Consider the following 17,842-nt stretch of genomic DNA (forward strand, 5'->3'; position numbering starts at 1 on the left):
GACTTTTTGGACACTAAATGTAAGACTCCAGTTGTGTGTGTGTGTGTGTGTGTGTGTGTGTGTTTTCAGTCACCATTTGATATTTCTCCCCCTCAAATGGTGAAAAGTCTGGACAACTCACTGTGTTTCTGTAACTATCCAAAGCATGTCAATATAAGAATGCGATTGGGTTTCTGTTTCGAATCATCTAGTCGCAACATTCTAACACCACATTGTTTCACGCTGTACAAGTAACAAAAAATAAATAAATACCTTAGTAGTTATAATCCTGTTCTGAATCCAACAGAGATAACTCATGGGGTTGAATGTAGGTTTTAGAATGATGTTAACCCAGGGTTAAGAAAACATTGGTATATGTCAGCCAAAAATCAAGTTTTGTAATTTCATTTTCTGCTGCTACTTTACAATATTGGTTTGTCTCAAATGATTGATTGCATTTTAAACATCTTGAAAACACAATCAAGCAAGGCCATCTTGCCTTATTTTTTTCAGTGCCTTTACATTAAAATGTCTCTATATACATTATTTAATGGTTTGGTCATATTTGAGTTGAATAGAGTTGAATTGAATGGTCTTTAAATGAGGCCTATATCATGCCCATTTACAGTACATTAAACAACAGCAGATAGTTTTCCAATGGCCATGCCATAGGTTATGCATTAGACTTGATCAAGGTTTCAGTGCACCACTCCAGTGAAGCAAAGCACAACAAAATCAATTTCTTCATTCACGGTGTCGTCAACAATACGATCAGTATGAATCAATATGAACTCATGAATAAAAAGCAGGTAGAACTATTAAAAATCTAACTGTGCTCGCTGACTTGATGTTTATTCATGAGTTATGGTTTAAATTCAGATGAATTCACTGTTTTATGCACTGAGGTACCAAAATGAACATTGAGTACGTTCCTAAGAGGTTCTGAATGTCACAGAAGAATTTCACTGACAAACAGAACAAGTTCATCATTTAATTAAAAACACCTTTAATGTAAAGTTATTTGCTACTGTTGTTATTATATCTGTCAGTCAATATTACTAACTTCAGCCCAGTATATGTCAAACTACTGTTAATTAACTAGTAGGTTATTAAAAATGCAAACGATAATACAGTCAGCCAGCCTTGATGACAGTCAGAATACATTTTTCAGAGAGGTATGTAATAATTGCATTTATTGTAAGATATCTTTACAACTAAGGTCACATTTGGATATTTTACTATTATTTAAATGTAATATAAATGTAAAAAAAAAAAAAATTAATTTGAGATATTTTATTTTATAAGAGTTTTGGAGTCTATCTAAAATAAAGGAGGGACCCTTTTATCTTTAAATATTACATACATAAACACAAATATCCCAAGATCATTTGAACATAATTTATTGTACATAATTATACACCATTATAATTCCATAAAATGTATATATTTTATATTACATTTAATTAAATTGTATTTTATAATATTACATATTTAATTCAGGTCTTTACATTTGTATTTTATAACAGTAAGAATATGCTTCATTCAAATAAATATATTTTTAAAGATCTGGCTGTATTAGTAAAAGTTTAAGTTTGTATTTTAAAGCAGTGCTGTCACTTACAACATACAATGACTCTGTTTTGATGAAGGGTTAACAAGTGCATTGAAAGCGAAAGTGGCTTAACACCACATTATCAATCATCATGAGCACTCTGAACATACAAAACATTTTATTCAGTGCTGCTTCTTAAATTTACAACATATAATAAACAGGCGGGTAGCAGGATAAAATGCATATATATATATACACACATTTGTATTTTACTCCAGTATCCATTTGAGCACATGATTCCATATTGTAGGTAATATACTGTACATAGCCACATAACATGCAGCGTCCATTGTCCCCCATGCATTACATATACTTCATACATACAAACATACAACAGAAGAGGATTTTGTTCAAAATTATAAACAGGGGTTGCTGCCTGACCACCGAGGACTAGAAAGAAGAACCATTAGAATTAATTTTCACACACAAGTTATTTAATTATGCTGATTTATCCCTGTAAATGCAATGCAAGCTTTCTCTTGCTTGGTTTTCAATACACTTTTATTTACCAAAGGGGGGGGGGGGGGTCTTGGCATTAACCAATAATTTAATTTTTTTTTTGATTTTACATTTCTCGAAGATGCTGGGTTCCCAAATTAGAGGGGAAGTAAAGGAAGTCATAAACAGACAAAAAGCTGGGACGCACAGCGAGTAACCTTCTTCTATCCTGAACACTTCTATTTCCTCTGACTAAATAACATTCACTCTTGTGGTTTTCTCCACCATGTGAGGGGAGCTGAAATTACACAAATTGACTTACCTCCATACAAAGAGACTAATGACATCTTTGGTGTGCAGACAGACCGAACCCTAAATCTGTTTAATTTGCAGAATAACAACGTGTGGGGAGGAAGCTGAAAAGACAGAAAAAGAGAAGCGAGGAGCAAAACGCCTCATCTAAAAAGCACACAACAATGAACCGCTGCATCAAAAAAGCTGAGCTGAAATACTTGTATCATATGTCCAAAAACCTTTGGGATCTGTCTCTATATACTGATAAATGGTTCGCACAAGCTGCTATTGTCATGTTGTAGTTGACTTAGCACTATGGAGTTGGTGTCCCTAGGAAGAAATGGAGCAAAACACAAAAGTAGGTGTTCTAGAAGATTCTGTGACAATGCCACAGAAGAAAACCACAGCTCCTGTATGCTACACATGGAAACGGGAATCACCCGCAGACCCCTACTTCAGAAAGATGGCTTGGTTTGTTTGTCTCACGAGGTTGACCTGCAGAAGATTGTACGATGTAGGTTTGCACTTGTGTTCTCATCACAGTGATTTCAGGAAACACTAGCTAGGACCAGCTAAGGCTTTCACTGCACTCTTGTAAACGCGTTTGTGCTGTTTAGTTGATGGTTGAGTCCAGCAGCTGTACAGCAGCAGACCGCAGTTGTGCCCTGCGGTTATGTTGACTCGTTCTGGCTCAGAGTCTTGCCACCGTTGAGCATGGCCGACGCGCTGCGGCTCTTGGTTGGAGTGCCACTTCCGGAGCGGGAGAACTCGGTCAGGTCATGGAGCGACGGCTCCCTGTACATGGCAACTATATGAGGGAGACACAAGTAACAGGTCTCATGAGTCTCATGTTCAGGTCATAGCAAGCTTGTCTCTTTATAAGTACATCGATGACTTCTATTAGTGTCTACACAGCGCTAGGGATGGGAATCACAAGGAATTTAATCATTCCAGTTCCTTAAGAGTTACATTGCATTGTACCTGAGGAAGAAATATTTGGAAAACAGAAATGCAATTCTGTTGCCAAATGTTGCTTTAAATGCTAATAAAAGGTAGGAACATATTTAATTACTTTAAATATAGATAAAGATATACATTTTATCCTACGCGTCAGACATGCTGCCATCAATATTGCGTCATCTTTCTCACGCTGAACAATGATAATTACTGTATTTGCATTAATATAAGGGATAGGTTTAGGGTTGGGGTAGGTGTGGATGTTAATGAAACACAATCTAATAGGTAGAAAAAAGCATTTATTGTTGGTTTCTGGCCGTAGCTGTATCCCTTCCTGCCACAACCCTGAAAAACACATAATTACTGTATTTACATAACTGTAAGGGTAGGTTTAGGGTTGTGGTAGGTGTAGACATTAATAGACCATAAATGACAGGTAGCATTTTTCGTTGTTGAATTGTACCACCTACTGTTTTAATGGGAGGTAGCAAAATCTGACAGGGTAGGACAAATCGACAGAACACGGTTCTTATGACCTCGTCTAGAAAAAGTATGATTCTCCACTTATTCACCATGGTAAGGTGTTTGAAGTATTTGAATATTGAATTGAATTTGTGTGAATATATCCACAGAAAAACAAATGACCATTAACATTTTTGAAAGTATAGTTGGTTTTCAAGGGCTAATCCACAGAAATTCTTTAATGATAATAAATAATTATTACTGGTTAAATTATTCATAACTACTCATTTTAGAGAAGTAGTGTTTCAAATATTAGTTTTAGTTTATATTTATATAGTATTTCTCACCTCACGCTGTTAGTTTTGATTAATACATCACATCCGGTCAGGCATCGCATAAGGGCTAGCCACCAAAGTATTTCAACACAACCAGGGTTCAAAACAGACATCTCAGCATTCTCAAATCATCCTCACTACAGGGACATTTTTCATGTCATTACATTGTTTAGAGTATAAGAAAACAAATACAATAAAATTCTTGAAAAATTATATTTTATTCATGTCATGCTACGTCCTCTGTAGGGGACACTTAGACTTTTAAAAGTCCTGTTTAAAAAAACATGAATAGAAATGAAATGAATTTAATTACAAATAATTTTTTTTATACCAAATTATATATAAAGATGATTCTCAACTTCGATCAAAAAATCTACTCCGATCAAATGGAAATTAATAACTTCCAGTGTTTCACAAACAAACCTCCTGAAATTCATTTGAACCAGTTCCAAGTAAGTACCCTATGCAGCACAAAAACACCTGCTTGCAAAAATAATGTGCTGCATGAACAGACCATAACTTGATTTAAAATCTAATTGCATGAATCATCCATGCTCATTTAAAACAGGCTAATGTCTAGCCATCTTACAGTGGCTTCACTTATGATTCACGTACATCACTGCAGTTTTTGATTTCCTCACTTCCTCGCTAATTCCAAAACAGAAATTCACCAATTTAACTCGAGGAAGAAAAAATGCACAAGGGGATACGGTCATTTGTAAATTGAATGTGTCTGGCTTCCGGTGTCATCCACTTCCAGCTATTTTTAGTTTTAGTTGTTTTAGTTGCAAACTTGTGTTTCTTACCATATTAATTTAATGTATTGTCTTAATTATAAACACACTAGGTTGTAGCACAAACAATTGTACTGTTTACTGCACTGGATACATCTTTTAAGGTCTGTTTTCTCTTCAGTTTGAGAGCGAAAATTTGAGAGTTAGGAGTTCTCTGGTTAATGCAGAAAATTATTTTGATATTACCATTCTATTGTATTTTGCTTCAATGAATGAAAAATAAAACAAAACAATTTAATTGAAATTAATTATCATGAATGCTGCAAGGGAATTTAGGCATCACGACATTATAATATACAGAATTTGAGAATATAAATTTGTTAGATTACATAATATACTAAGAATAACTTTAACTGGCCCTTAAACAAAAGGGGGGGAATGAGCATGAACAGTTAAAGCTCCAATACAGACTAATGCTGATAAATTAAAACAACAACAACAAAACTCTAAAATGGCTGATAAAACATGTAGTGCTAATATAATGCACCCCAACCAAAATCTGCTTAGCAAGTTATGTTTACGGCACTTGTACTGGTTTAACCAATCTAAAAACAAGCTTTGCATTTGCAACACATTTGCATTTTCATCTCTTCAAAGAGCACGTTTCTGTCCTTAACACCAAACAAATGCAGAGACATGCAGGAAAGCCATCCAGTTACTTCAACACTTGCACTACAATCAGCCAATATCTCCTCAGTCTAAAAGAGATATTTTTAGAAAGTCATCAGCCAGACAATCGGTGCAGAAGACATTTGAACGAACCTTTAAGAGGTTTGGGGATGAAGTGTGCAGCCGGCTTGGTCTTCTTTACATGGTTGCCCTTCATGATTTGACCCTCTTTGTTGAGACCCAGGAACCAGCCTCGGCCCGACTGCTGCTGCCGATAGATCATTGACGAGTATGTCACGTAATAGTTCTCAAACACAGACTCTTTGAATTTGCACTCTGGTGTGAAGTGCTCCTGTGAGAGAGAAATGGGCAGAAAAGACAACAGAGACATAAATGACAGAGAGAATGAGGGGAAGGACAATATTCGTACATGTTTGTGGAAGGGTATTTGCATAAGAGAGAGTGAAAAAAATGTGTGTGTGAGTTCGTAGGGAGATAAACAAAGCGAGCGCAGACAAATTTGAGTTGAAGATGGTCCAGACCAGCCTCATCGATATCACACATCACCTCATCATGACTTGTCTTTAAACCTGAAGGTAAATTCCTCTGACTGGAAGCGTAATAAGTGGACTAAACGTGGTGGTAGCACGTCGTCCCGGCTCTAGTTTGTGGTGCAGATTGATTACCATTAAACTCCTGAGGCCTGCAACACTTTGACTCCTTCCTGCAGATCAATACATTCATTCTGGGGAAAACAACCCATCAAAATCAACAAGGAGATACGTGTATACCAGCACAACCATGGGTGAGAGTTTGAGTATGGACCCTTATCACAGTTTTGGTGTTATTAGAAGCAAAAGTCATTATACAATGTAAAAAAAAAAAAATTAAGTGTGATTAATGATTATTAGAATAAGATTTACAAAACGTCCAATTTGAGAAACGTCCAATTTGCAGTCATTTCCTCAGATGTTGTTAAAAACACCTAGAAAGCAGCATTAACTAGTTTTCTTGTATTTCATACTAAGGTAATATAACCCAAGTATAGAGTTATAAATGTACATTATATTTTGCAGTGGAAATATAATTTTTTTTTTGCTAGATTTTCAATGTTAATAACTGTGGATTCACAGTCTGTGAAAAGAGTCAATTTCTGTGGGCCGGCGGTCAGACGCGAACCCACACACACAGTTGAAATACAAAGGTACAGTGTAAACTGTTTCTGCATTATGAAAGCACAGATCTGGCCAAGACTTTCAAAAGTCCCTGCAAATCTTTAGCGTTCTAATGCCAGCAATGCTCCTCAAAATGTCCATTTTGAATTGACAGAAGCACTTATTGGCACAGCACTAAATTATTCATCTCGCCACAGCACATTTAATCAAAGGAAAGAGGCGAGGGAGGCAAAACAGAATATCCATTAGAGCGTTATTGTGATTTCTACATATTTAAAAACTGCAGAGTAGATATTGGGCTGAAAACCCTGGGTATGATGATGCACTGTATCCCAGAAGCGTTCTATAGATAGTTCAAATACAAAGCAATTATATGAAGTGTGAATTATCCTTGTGTGAATGCGAGGTGCTAACTAGCATGTCTAAATATGCCATTATCTCTTCTTTGAATATGATCACGATACAATGCTGTTATAAATAAGAGACGCAGATGGTGTTTGGGCAGGAGTTGGATCTTATTAACTCTTCAGTTCAATCGATCGCCCGTTGTCTGGAATCCAACCTGCAACCTTTAAGTTAACAGCTCGGATCCTCCGGCATCCATGATGCAGTCCAAGACATTGATTTAACTACAATGAGAGCCGCAGAGACGAAATGTGGGATGTTTACTACTGCCCTGATCTCAGAAGAGCCCACAATGTGTAGGAGGGACTCACTTTTAAAAATAAAAAAGGTTCTTTATTGGCATTGAAGTTTCCACAAAGAACTTTTAACATCCATGGAATCTTTCCATTGTACAGAAGGTTCTTTATATTGGAAAAAGGTTCTGTAGATTATTAAAATTCTTCAGAAAAAAAAAAGGTTCTTTTAAGAATTGTTCACCTCAAGGTTCTTTTGGAAACTTCTATGGTATTGCTGTGAAAACCACCTTTTGGAGCATTTATTTTTAAGAGTGTATGATGAGATTATCATACTTACAGAGGTGTACAGGAAGCCTTCATTGTTCATGGCCAGGTAGAGCTTGGTCTGGACACCCTGTATAGCCACCACCCGGAGCCCAACGGGGATGAGGTTGAAAATAGCTGTGAAATAACAATACAACACAGAATTGAACCCATGAGAAAGAAGCGTGTCCGCATGGTCGTGTTTAAACATGTTACGTGTAGTAAACCGACCATAGCTATTATCTTCCTCTTTTGTACCATCGATGGTCCCATCAGCTTGGAGTTGTAGATGAAAGCCTTGTCGACTGTAGAGCTTGGTGACTATCCCCTTGAGCTGAGGCTCTGTGGAATTGAGACAACACAATTTAGGAGAATGGGGGAAAGGGGAGGGTGTGCAATAGCAGATTATATGGGGTGAGGAAGGAGAGAACATCCAGCACAAAGGCACAGCATGTGAAAGCCAAGAAAGGACTGTTGGAAAAGCATAAAATGTGAATTGTGAAAACATAGTGAGTGCTGGTGCCAACAGGACCCAGGCTTTTACCAAGCATGCCTCAGTGTTGAGGTGATAGATAACTATGGCTTATATAACATGCATTTCAGTAATATCCTGATTCCGGTAAACAGCTTTGAATTTATGAGTTGCAAAACTAGATTTCCTCATTGTACACAATAGAAAATGCAAAAGAGATAGAGAGAGAAACAAGAAAACAAATCACATTGTTTGCCTATTCTGTGCTATTGATATTTGATGATGCTGTAAAAAAAAGGCTTTTTATCCACCTGCAGTTGTTACCTTAAAGATGTATTTCTACCTGACCTGACCCTTAGAAAATCTTTAATAGATGTGAGGCAAGGTAGTCAAGTTTTAAATATTAAATAATTTTTTTTTGTGCTATTATTTATTTTACTAGTATTAATAATATTTCACATTTGTATATGGTTTTGCAATATTTGTACTATTTTGTACTGTGTTTTCAAAGCTCTGAGCATGAATACACCAGCAAATATTTGGAAATATTTTAATGCATTTTTAAATATAACATTGAAAATAAATAATCTATATTATATTTATTCAATTTTCAGATCCCAAGTTCACATCTGCCTCAACCTACAATGTTAAAATAAAGGTTCTTTATTGACTTTGATGGTTCATGAAGATCCTTTAACATCCATAGAAACTTCTCATTGCACAAAAGGTTCTTTACATTACTAAAAAGTACTTTACACTAAGAAAAATTTAAGAACTGTGCACTAAAAGGTTATTTGGGAGACCAAAATGATTCTTTTATGAGATTACTGTGAACACACCCTTTTGGAACCTTAATTTCCAAGGGTGTACCAACCAGAAATTCATTCATAAACAAGATTCACATTTTATTGCAGAATAAGAAGTAAACAAAAAACTGAATATGTTCAAGACAAGCCAGCGCTCATACTAACAAAATACCCAATAGTAGCGATAAAAAATCTTTCTAATTCAAGTCAACATAACCTAAAACGTTACACAGATCTGTTTAGCCCAGTCTCTGATTCAGACTGCGTCGACTGCATGATATCTAGTGTAGAACAAGTGATGAGCTGTGTACCCTGGTGATATTGCAACATCAGCTCTAGTTCAGAGAGAAGCCAGTGCTCAAAAGCAGTTAACTGTGAAATCCTTGTTACTCTGTGTAGCGGATCTACAGTTCAGACTCTTTTGAATGGAAGGAGTTAAAGTGCAGTCCCAATTTCTTAACAGTCAACTGTGTCGAGGATGAGGATGGGGGATGATGAAGATGGTTGATGGACATGGCTATCTGAGTAAAGTCTGCTAAAAAGAACACACATAACATCAGACCTGGCCTCCTTCTCTTGCGTTTCTTCGAGCCGAAGAGTTTGACGCGAGAGAATAAGTTGAGCCTGCTGGGCTTCTCGCAGTTCCCTATGCTCTTATTGGGGCTGCTGGCGCAGCGGTTGGCATTGGCTTTCTCGCGCTCCCTCGCCTGCCTCTTCTGCCGAATGAGGGAGCTGGCGATCGCTGCGGCTGTAGCCAGTTTGGCGTTTTGTAGTGGCGACGCGTCCCAGATTAAAAATGACCATATGTTGTGTATGTTAAAGTCCTGTGTGCTCAGAACATTGTCACGGAGGAAGAAAAAATCAAGACTCCATGACGGACTGCGTAATGGTCATTTCAGAAGTCCGCTGTTGTCCCCACAAGGATTGAGCATATTTTTCCTATTGACAAATCACTTGGATTGAAGCATTTACAGCCGCTTCATTCAGCATCGGCTGTTGTGCCATGACATGGTGCAGTAGATCCCGGACAGCAGCTCCTCTTCTCTCCGGGGGAAAAAACTGTCTTCTAGAAAACGTTGCCTTTTTGTTGCGCGTTTGTGGGAGAGAGAAACGCGTGCCATTGTGCCATGATCCAAAGCTTTAATAAACCATCCGCTGATTCAAAAAATGAGCACCTGTTAACACACCGCGGATTTGGAAATAATTAATTATTGTCTTCATGCGAGAAACAGAGAGAGGGAAAGAGAGAGAGAGGGGGGAATTGTGTCGGAAAACAGTGAGCAAGAGGTCCCCGCCTTTCAATAACGCAGCCTTTAATTGAAGTTGAGTGGATTAATCGACTTCCCCTGCAGATGTGCTCATGTTTTCAGCAGTGGAGATCTGCATAGGTACTCAACAGATTCCCTGTCCCCGTTCCCCAAGACCTCCCAAAATATGATTATTCAGAGGCGTAGGAAACAACATTTGAACTCAGGTGTCAGCAAATCGATCCAAGAAGGAAAAATATCCAAATCCAGTAGTGCGGAGCTTCCAGGTTGCTCTCTTTTCGACACTGGGCTGGATTGCAGCAGCAGCTCGTCCTCCTCGCAGTGGCTCCTGCAGCAGCACAGCTTCAGCGGCTACATGGTGACAGACAGCCCGAGAGACGTGACTGTGGTCTTCAACGAGACGCCGTGTATAAAAAGGCAACATTAGAGCCTCCTGAATTGAGGAGTGGCCTTTTGGGCACACGTAATCTACCTCATTAGTAGTCCTTTGATTGTCATACATGTTTTGTATTGAGTTGTAGGATTACACTGTAAAAATGTTTTGTTAAATTAAGTAGGGGAAAAAACGGTGGTTGCCAGAACTTTACTGTAAAAATCACATTTTACATTTCCTACAACTCTATATCTACACTGTATAGTTTGTAGTAATTTACACACTAATTTGTGGTATTTAAATCATTTTGTTACTGCAATACTGTAAACAGACAAAACAAGGCCATAGCTGCTTAAAATTCATTAAAACATTTGCCTCTTCAGCAGCTAAACATTAAAATAAATAAAGCATACAGGTCACTAAAATAATGCAAGAAAACATTAACTAAACAACATTCTGTGCAATGAATAGCATAAAACACTGAAAACAAAAAGTAGAAAAAAAATAAGTCATACTAACTTCACAGGGGATTCTGGGAATGCCACTTCCACATCAGTTAATAGGGATTATACTTTTACTTATAAAATATTTCAACAATCTGTTTATAAATAAACAAAAATATGTCATTGGTTAGTTTATTTTTTATTTTTTTTGTCTGCAAAAAAGGTCATTAATATTTTTATAAATAGAAATATCTGAAATATATATATCTACAGTAATTTTACACTTTAATATATATTTATAAAGTATTTAAAATACTCTTACTGTATATGGTAAAGTAACCTGTCATTAATTATTTAACAGATTTTTATTAACTATAAGCATATTAATTCAGTCATATAAAATAATTTTTCACTCAATGCTCAATCCAAATACAATTAATTTAAATATTACCACAAGCATATTATTTAGAGAAAATATTTTTACAGTATATAAGGATGGATGGTGCCAATTTATGACATATATAATCCAGAAAATATATATAAACACATATATATTTCAAGACTCTTGCAACCCACTTAAGATGAATTTCAGCACCACAGGTGAAATTCAGCACCACGGACAGCACTAAAAACCCACGCCTCTTTTAGTTACAAACAGACCATTCAACCACTCAAACATGCCATTATCAGCTTAGAAATGTCTACACCTCATTCATTTGCCTAACTCCTATTAAGAAAGCCCTTAGGATTGGATATCTACAGATATCTAAAAGTGTACCTGATACAGATCTTCTCAAGGGAAACGCCATGCTACTCTCAGATGAAATCCAAATAAGGCTTTTATTCTTTAGCACTTCTTCACAGAGTGCAAAGCAAGAAAAAGGGCGTTGCGAACTTTCAACTAATTCTCATGAGTATTCTGTCCATTAAAAGAGCACAGCTCGGTGATCATAGCAGATCATTATCGGCTATTATTGACAGACCTCTATGTGTTTAGGGCGCCTTATCAATGATTCATCAGATGCATCTTTGATACTGCCAACTCTCACATTCTCTTCAGGGTCATTCACAGCAAGAAGCTAAAGAGAGAAGAGAGAGCAAACACTAAATTTATCCTAATCACAAACCTGAAGATTTACTTAAAAGTATATATCAAACTACAGTATTATTAGTGTTGCCAAGGCAGCATTATGAAAAATAACAGGGCAATAAATAAAACCCATTTGGATAAAAAGTCCTGCTTCTAAATATTATTCTTGTAATAAAAGTGTCAGAGATCTGGCTGGTTTAAAAGCTCTGAAAACCATGCACAGTTTAGGGAACAGTCCAGAAAAGCAGAACCAACCAGCTACATGTTCAGAGGGGGACTAATGAGATATTGGCGTAATGAGGAAACAGGGCTTTTTCTCAAACGGGGGAATCAAATTAGACTGGCCCTCCTTCCTGTTATGTGTTGGGCTAAAATGTGACACGACCAAGCATATTTTACTGCTCATCTAATGCAACTAATCTAATGTGAGTTTAAGATCCTGTCAAAGTCACTCTCATATTCGCAAGTGTTTTATGTAATCCTGTTATGTGTATGCAGTCTCTACTCATCCACATTTAATCTCTAGCGATTTTGACTTCTATCAATTCTTGATGTCTTTACAGATAAGGGACCCTGAGCTGGAGCACTTTTTATTTTCAGCATTCTATATTTTCTATGCTGCTATTAACAAATATATAGTCTCTGTTAGGAACTGAATTTAATTAAGACAGGAAATAATATAAATAATCTAATTTATTAGGTCTATTAAACCTCATGGTCTAAAAATCTTGTAATTATGAGAAAGGATGTCTCAAAACTGCTTTATTTTAATGACTGTTGAACAAAAGCACAATACCCATTAACAATTAACTAAACATTTTGGATAATTCAAACATATTTATATGATCACAACAGATTTAGTTTGGCTAAATGTAAGTCTGTTTTTCTTAAAAAGGTTAGAAAATACTCTAGTTTTATGCTTCTGCCACCTTTCGAGTAAAAACAACAACCCCACCCTGATGAAGCTGATCCCAAAGAGAGCCACTAGATGGTGTAAAAAGATGTTAAAATGGGCTTAGAGGGAACATTAGGTTCATCATTACATCCAAGCGTTACTGAAGTGCAGTGAAACAGAGTTGGGTTTGAATACAGTGGGTGTAAAACTTTTTATACAGTCTATGGTGTAAACATGCAAAAGTAACAATTAATTGTGTGGGTCAGACTTGACGGCGTACTTAGCATGCCCTTACTATTCAGTTATTTAAAAATCATAACAGCACTTGTGCAAAGAAATAATAACTTGTGTTGCAATGGGCACTTCTCACATTTCCGGGTTTCTCAAAAATGGACCTAACTTTTATAGAGGTGAATGGTAGACTACAACAACAAATATAATTTTGCATCTCCCCTTGCTCCAATAGCAAAAGAAAAGAAAAAGGACAGCGTTTCTATGACTTCACAAAAAGATGTAAAAATATTAACGTTATTAACTCTGGAAACGCGTCGTCACAGTCTGTGAGAAGTGTCCATATAAAACATTTACAACGCATGCTATTTCCCATGCTGTTTTCGGTGTTTTTGTTCTTGATGATAAAAACAATGACAAACGTCTTTGTTATCATGTGTGAAATTAACATTTAAAGTGATCGTCAGGCAGAACTGATAAACTTCTCATCTCGACAAACCTTCCGTATTTTCTTTTTTCTTTAGAGCGAAGAGTTTCCAGAATGGACAGCAAAAGAGCTCCTGAAATTTACTATGAAAGGCTGAGTTTCCTTTCTTATCTACAGAAAGAGATTGAGTTGACTCCGTCCGCAATAGAATGTACTCCTTGCCATCTTGAACAGTGTATACTTAAACATAATGACAGAACAACAGGTATTAGGAAAAATTATGCTGACATAATATAACCTAGATATCATTTTATACACCATACTGAGTCATGCGAGCGTGCACGTACACACACACACGCATGCACGCGCACACAGCGGGAGGCCGAATGCCTTAAAAGAGAGACCAAGGCCGTTTCTCAAAAGGAAGGCTGCATCCTTTAAAAGTCGCATTTGCAGGCTGCATACGTTATCAAGCCTGGTTTATTAAGTTAACTGAGCATTACATTCGTGAGTCATACACATATTAGAAAAATGTACGCTTAATTAAGAATAATGGTCAAATGTATAACTTAATATTCTAAAATAAAATCTTCTTTATGACTTACGCATCCGACAAACGCGACCTCAGGATGCAGCCATCCTTTTGAGAAACGACCCAAATGAGTTTAGAAAGATTATACTGACATCTGGTGGTAAAGCTTTGGATCCAGTGAAGTCTATACTATTCTCTTCTATACTGTTAGTTATACTGTCATTTTTTTCAGAAATGACGAATATACGTTAAACGAATGAATGACTAAGCTGCACACAGAAACAAATGAATGTATCAGGCTTTTCTAAGACAGTCAAGGTTTTATAAACTATTCAAGTCTTTAATTTTTCTATTTTCTATTTATGTTTAATTACATTTTAACATATTGGCAATTATTTATATATATTTTGTTACTTTTATAGTATTATATCTAATTTATAACCATAGGCTATAGATTGTTCTGGAGCAGTCTTGTTTACACATGTGGTGTGAAGCATTACATGTGATAAAGTTTTGTGACTGACACTTTTATGAGGTTTCAAAGTGTAAATCACTGAGGCTTCAACATGACAAATCAGTTTTATTAGTATCAACATCACAGCGTATGATGTATCTTTGAAGGACACTATTATATTAAATCATGTTATTATAACACAGTGGTGACATACAGTGACCAGAATTAAACACGTCATGAAGGTGTTCTAAACGTTCAATTAAAACTACAAAGAAGCTTAATCTCTTGTTTAAGCTGTATCCCCATGTCTATTAAAGATAATTAAAAGCTGTGTATTTTTAATGACACCTTATTTTATATGGCCTCAGTGTAGATGTGAAGACTGTTCCTCAATTTTCCATGACATATTAAACTTTAATGAGTTTTCCCTGTAACAACTTAATCAAACCTAATCCTCTGCACAACTATATATACTCCCTCTCAGGGTTTGTGGACAGCTTTATTATATGACCTAACCACACAACACACGTTAGAACATATTACTAAAAACCAGGCGTGCATTTTTAATGCTTGTTGACCTTATATAAAATGTTACGCAATTTATGTCCAGTGAAAGAACCACTGTAGACACTAAAAACAGAATACATCTGCTTTATACAGCTTGCTATGTATTTTTAATGAGGCAGCCTCTCCGCCTCTTTGTCTCCATGGCAATAGGTACCCAGCCTACATCCGTGAACTGAAGCGCGGAGAGCGCCTGACACGTTCCAGAAAAGGAAATAAAATGCACACATAACCCCTTTCTTGCTATCAACACGTTTAAACTAAAAAAGGTGTTTTAAATTAAAGCGCTTGTTGTTTTGATGTAAAATGTGAGAATAGTGGAAAGCTATTTTTGCTTCTCGTGAAGCGCACTTGGTTGTTACAGTAGATTTAAAGTGACCGCGCCACCGCAGAAATGATCGCAAAATAAACATCACACTTGTTGGTCACACGTACCTATAAGCATAAACGCCATATTTACATAGTTTCATGTTAAGTTACTCTTTGTAGAGACCTAACAGATCGATGGCTACTACAGCCGAGGAAATCTATTTTTTAATGATTTTCCGTGCGATGCTTAACATCGGGCCATTAATTTAACCGTCTGCGTAACCAAATCGTGCGCCCTTTTTGCAGAATCATAAACAACCACATTAATATCAATAGAGGAAAAAAGGTTTATGCAAAATTATACATGTGATGTCTTACCCTTGGTTGCATCCTTATCTTCTTTCGTCTTTAGTAATGCTTTCCCGCTCATAGATCCCAGTTTTGATGAAGAATTCCAGGTGATAACTCACACCAAATCGGTCCGATCATTTAAAACTGGCTCTTCTATTAAACAGTGGCCAACCTCCCTTAAAGGAACCAGAGCGCGGTTTATAACGGTTTCCCATCGTATTGTGTCTTTAAATTATGTTTACATGAATTTTAAATCAAAGAATACATGGCATTCAGCATAAACCAGTTTTTGTATGCCTTTCTAATCAACGAATCAAATAAACCAAATAACTTGAATAAGAGGTTTAATTAGATGCATTTAACGCAGTGGATGTTATTGCTGAATCCTTACCGTTTGCTGGTCGTTATTATCTTCTCTGACAGGTGTGCATTGCGCTTTGTTTCATATGACAACAACAAGGCAGCAAGGCGTGAAAATTGTAAAAGGATGAAATGAAAATGTAAATGGCCACTTGCCCAGCTGTTTCAGCGTCGTTCAGTTTGCGGTGAGCAAGATTACAAGTCGAGCGCTCATGATGTGCTTTGACACATCAATCAGACCACATGGCGGTGTATCACCCCCGCTACGCAACTATTGAGGTCACGTTGTGGAGCCAAGTCCCAAACTTCACCACGTGACGTGTGACGTCGCCCTCCGTTGACGCTCCAGTCATCAGAAAAGGCTACTCTCGAGGTGACAAACGTGACGTAGAGCAGGGGTGTCATGCTCAATTCCTTGAGGGCAGAGGCAGAACACTGCGTTTAGTTCCAACACTGCTCCAACACACCTACCATGCAGTTTTCACATAAGCCTGAAGGATTTGATTAGTTGGATCAGGTGTGTTTAATTAGGGTTGAATCTAAACTCTGGGCTCCGGCCCTCCAGGAATTGAGTTTGACACCCCTGACATAGACCATTTATGCAAAGTCATTAATTAGCTGAATATACCACAAATGTAGCTGTAGCTACAAGTCAGTAAGTTTTAAATATAACCATAATAAGTAAGACAATCTGTAAAACAATGGTTTCAAGATTGAACAAGAATGCCTGTATTATTTCAACAGGTGATGGACTCGTTAGTATGCTATTATTTATGCTATATTGAAGACTTTAGAATAAAGGGACTTTGGCTATATTTGCTTTATTTAGCAAAAATAGTTGTTTGTTACATTTTGTGTTAAGGGTGATGATTACTACAATATTAATAACTAGGCCTATCAAATTTTGATCTGCTGCAATTGCGTTCTGCTGAGAAATGAATTAATCTGAGGAGGTAGCCATAGCATGGAAATACTCTTGTTTGAGCAAAATGAATCCTATAGTAATGCCATATACATACAGTATCGACTGTTTGGACCCCTGAATGTCATGGTAATTTCCGCTTCATTCCACCCTTCAAGAGCAGCATTAATTATGTAGTAGTTTAAACTTCCTGTTTGACTGCCACAGAAAAGTCACAAATCTTGTTACATAAAAATGATGCAGCAACTATATTGTCGGATATGAGCACTATAAATAATTAAGTTCTTCCCTTTTAGAATCAGAATCAGAATCAGAATCAGAAAGAGCTTTATTGCCAAGTATGTTTGCGCATACAAGGAATTTGTTTTAGTGACATAAGCTTCCAGTACACAGAGACACCAACACACAGACAAAAAAAAAAAAAAAAAAAAAAAAAGGTAGTCAAATAAATAAGTGTATAAACAATTGTGCTATAAATGATAATGGAATAGGATTGAAAAAGATGCAGGGATGTACTAGGATGGAGGGGTAACAAATAAATATAAGGATGTTGCACTTTTGTTTGCATAAGCATAAGTGGGGAACATTTAACTGTTCATGAGGTAGATTGCCTGGGGGAAGAAACTGTTTTAGTTTTAGATCTGTCCAGTTCCTTAAATGTTTAGTACTAAATACTGTCAAACAGAAATTCACATAGTTTCTGTTGGGAAACTTATGTTGGTTTATTCACATTGAATCACTAAAGG

General features: G+C 36.6%; 1 protein-coding gene across 2 annotated transcripts; it reads right to left on the reverse strand.

The window, feature by feature from the left end:
• Positions 1–1,692: 1,692 nt before the first annotated feature.
• On the reverse strand, positions 1,693–16,608 carry LOC127965902 (fibroblast growth factor 13-like). 2 transcript variants are annotated; one of them, XM_052566610.1, is made up of 7 exons: positions 16,206–16,608; positions 15,842–15,990; positions 13,677–13,844; positions 7,831–7,941; positions 7,634–7,737; positions 5,634–5,832; positions 1,693–3,131 (listed from the first exon to the last, which is right to left on the reverse strand). In XM_052566610.1, exons 2-7 carry the CDS (start codon positions 15,891–15,893, stop codon positions 2,995–2,997), a joined length of 771 nt encoding a protein of 256 aa, XP_052422570.1. In that variant the 5' UTR covers positions 15,894–15,990; positions 16,206–16,608; the 3' UTR covers positions 1,693–2,994. The 2 variants fall into 2 exon arrangements, with proteins under 2 accessions (XP_052422570.1, XP_052422569.1); XM_052566609.1 differs by lacking the exon at positions 13,677–13,844 and having other exon boundaries at positions 16,206–16,605.
• Between the last annotated feature and the right edge of the window lie 1,234 nt (positions 16,609–17,842).

Source organism: Carassius gibelio, chromosome B10 (assembly GCF_023724105.1).
Source record: "Carassius gibelio isolate Cgi1373 ecotype wild population from Czech Republic chromosome B10, carGib1.2-hapl.c, whole genome shotgun sequence".
Lineage (NCBI taxonomy): Eukaryota > Metazoa > Chordata > Actinopteri > Cypriniformes > Cyprinidae > Carassius > Carassius gibelio.

What these genes read in the sequence shown, in the direction of transcription:
- LOC127965902 (XM_052566610.1), bottom strand. Translation starts at nt 15,893, where the DNA reads ATGAGCGGGAAAGCATTACTAAAGACGAAAGAAGATAAGGATGCAACC. An exon ending in AGATAAGGATGCAACCAAGG is followed by an intron (nt 13,845 to 15,841) that starts GTAAGACATCAC and finishes ATTATGTTTAAG; the next exon opens with TATACACTGTTCAAGATGGC. An exon ending in AGAGGAAGATAATAGCTATG is followed by an intron (nt 7,738 to 7,830) that starts GTCGGTTTACTA and finishes GTTATTTCACAG; the next exon opens with CTATTTTCAACCTCATCCCC.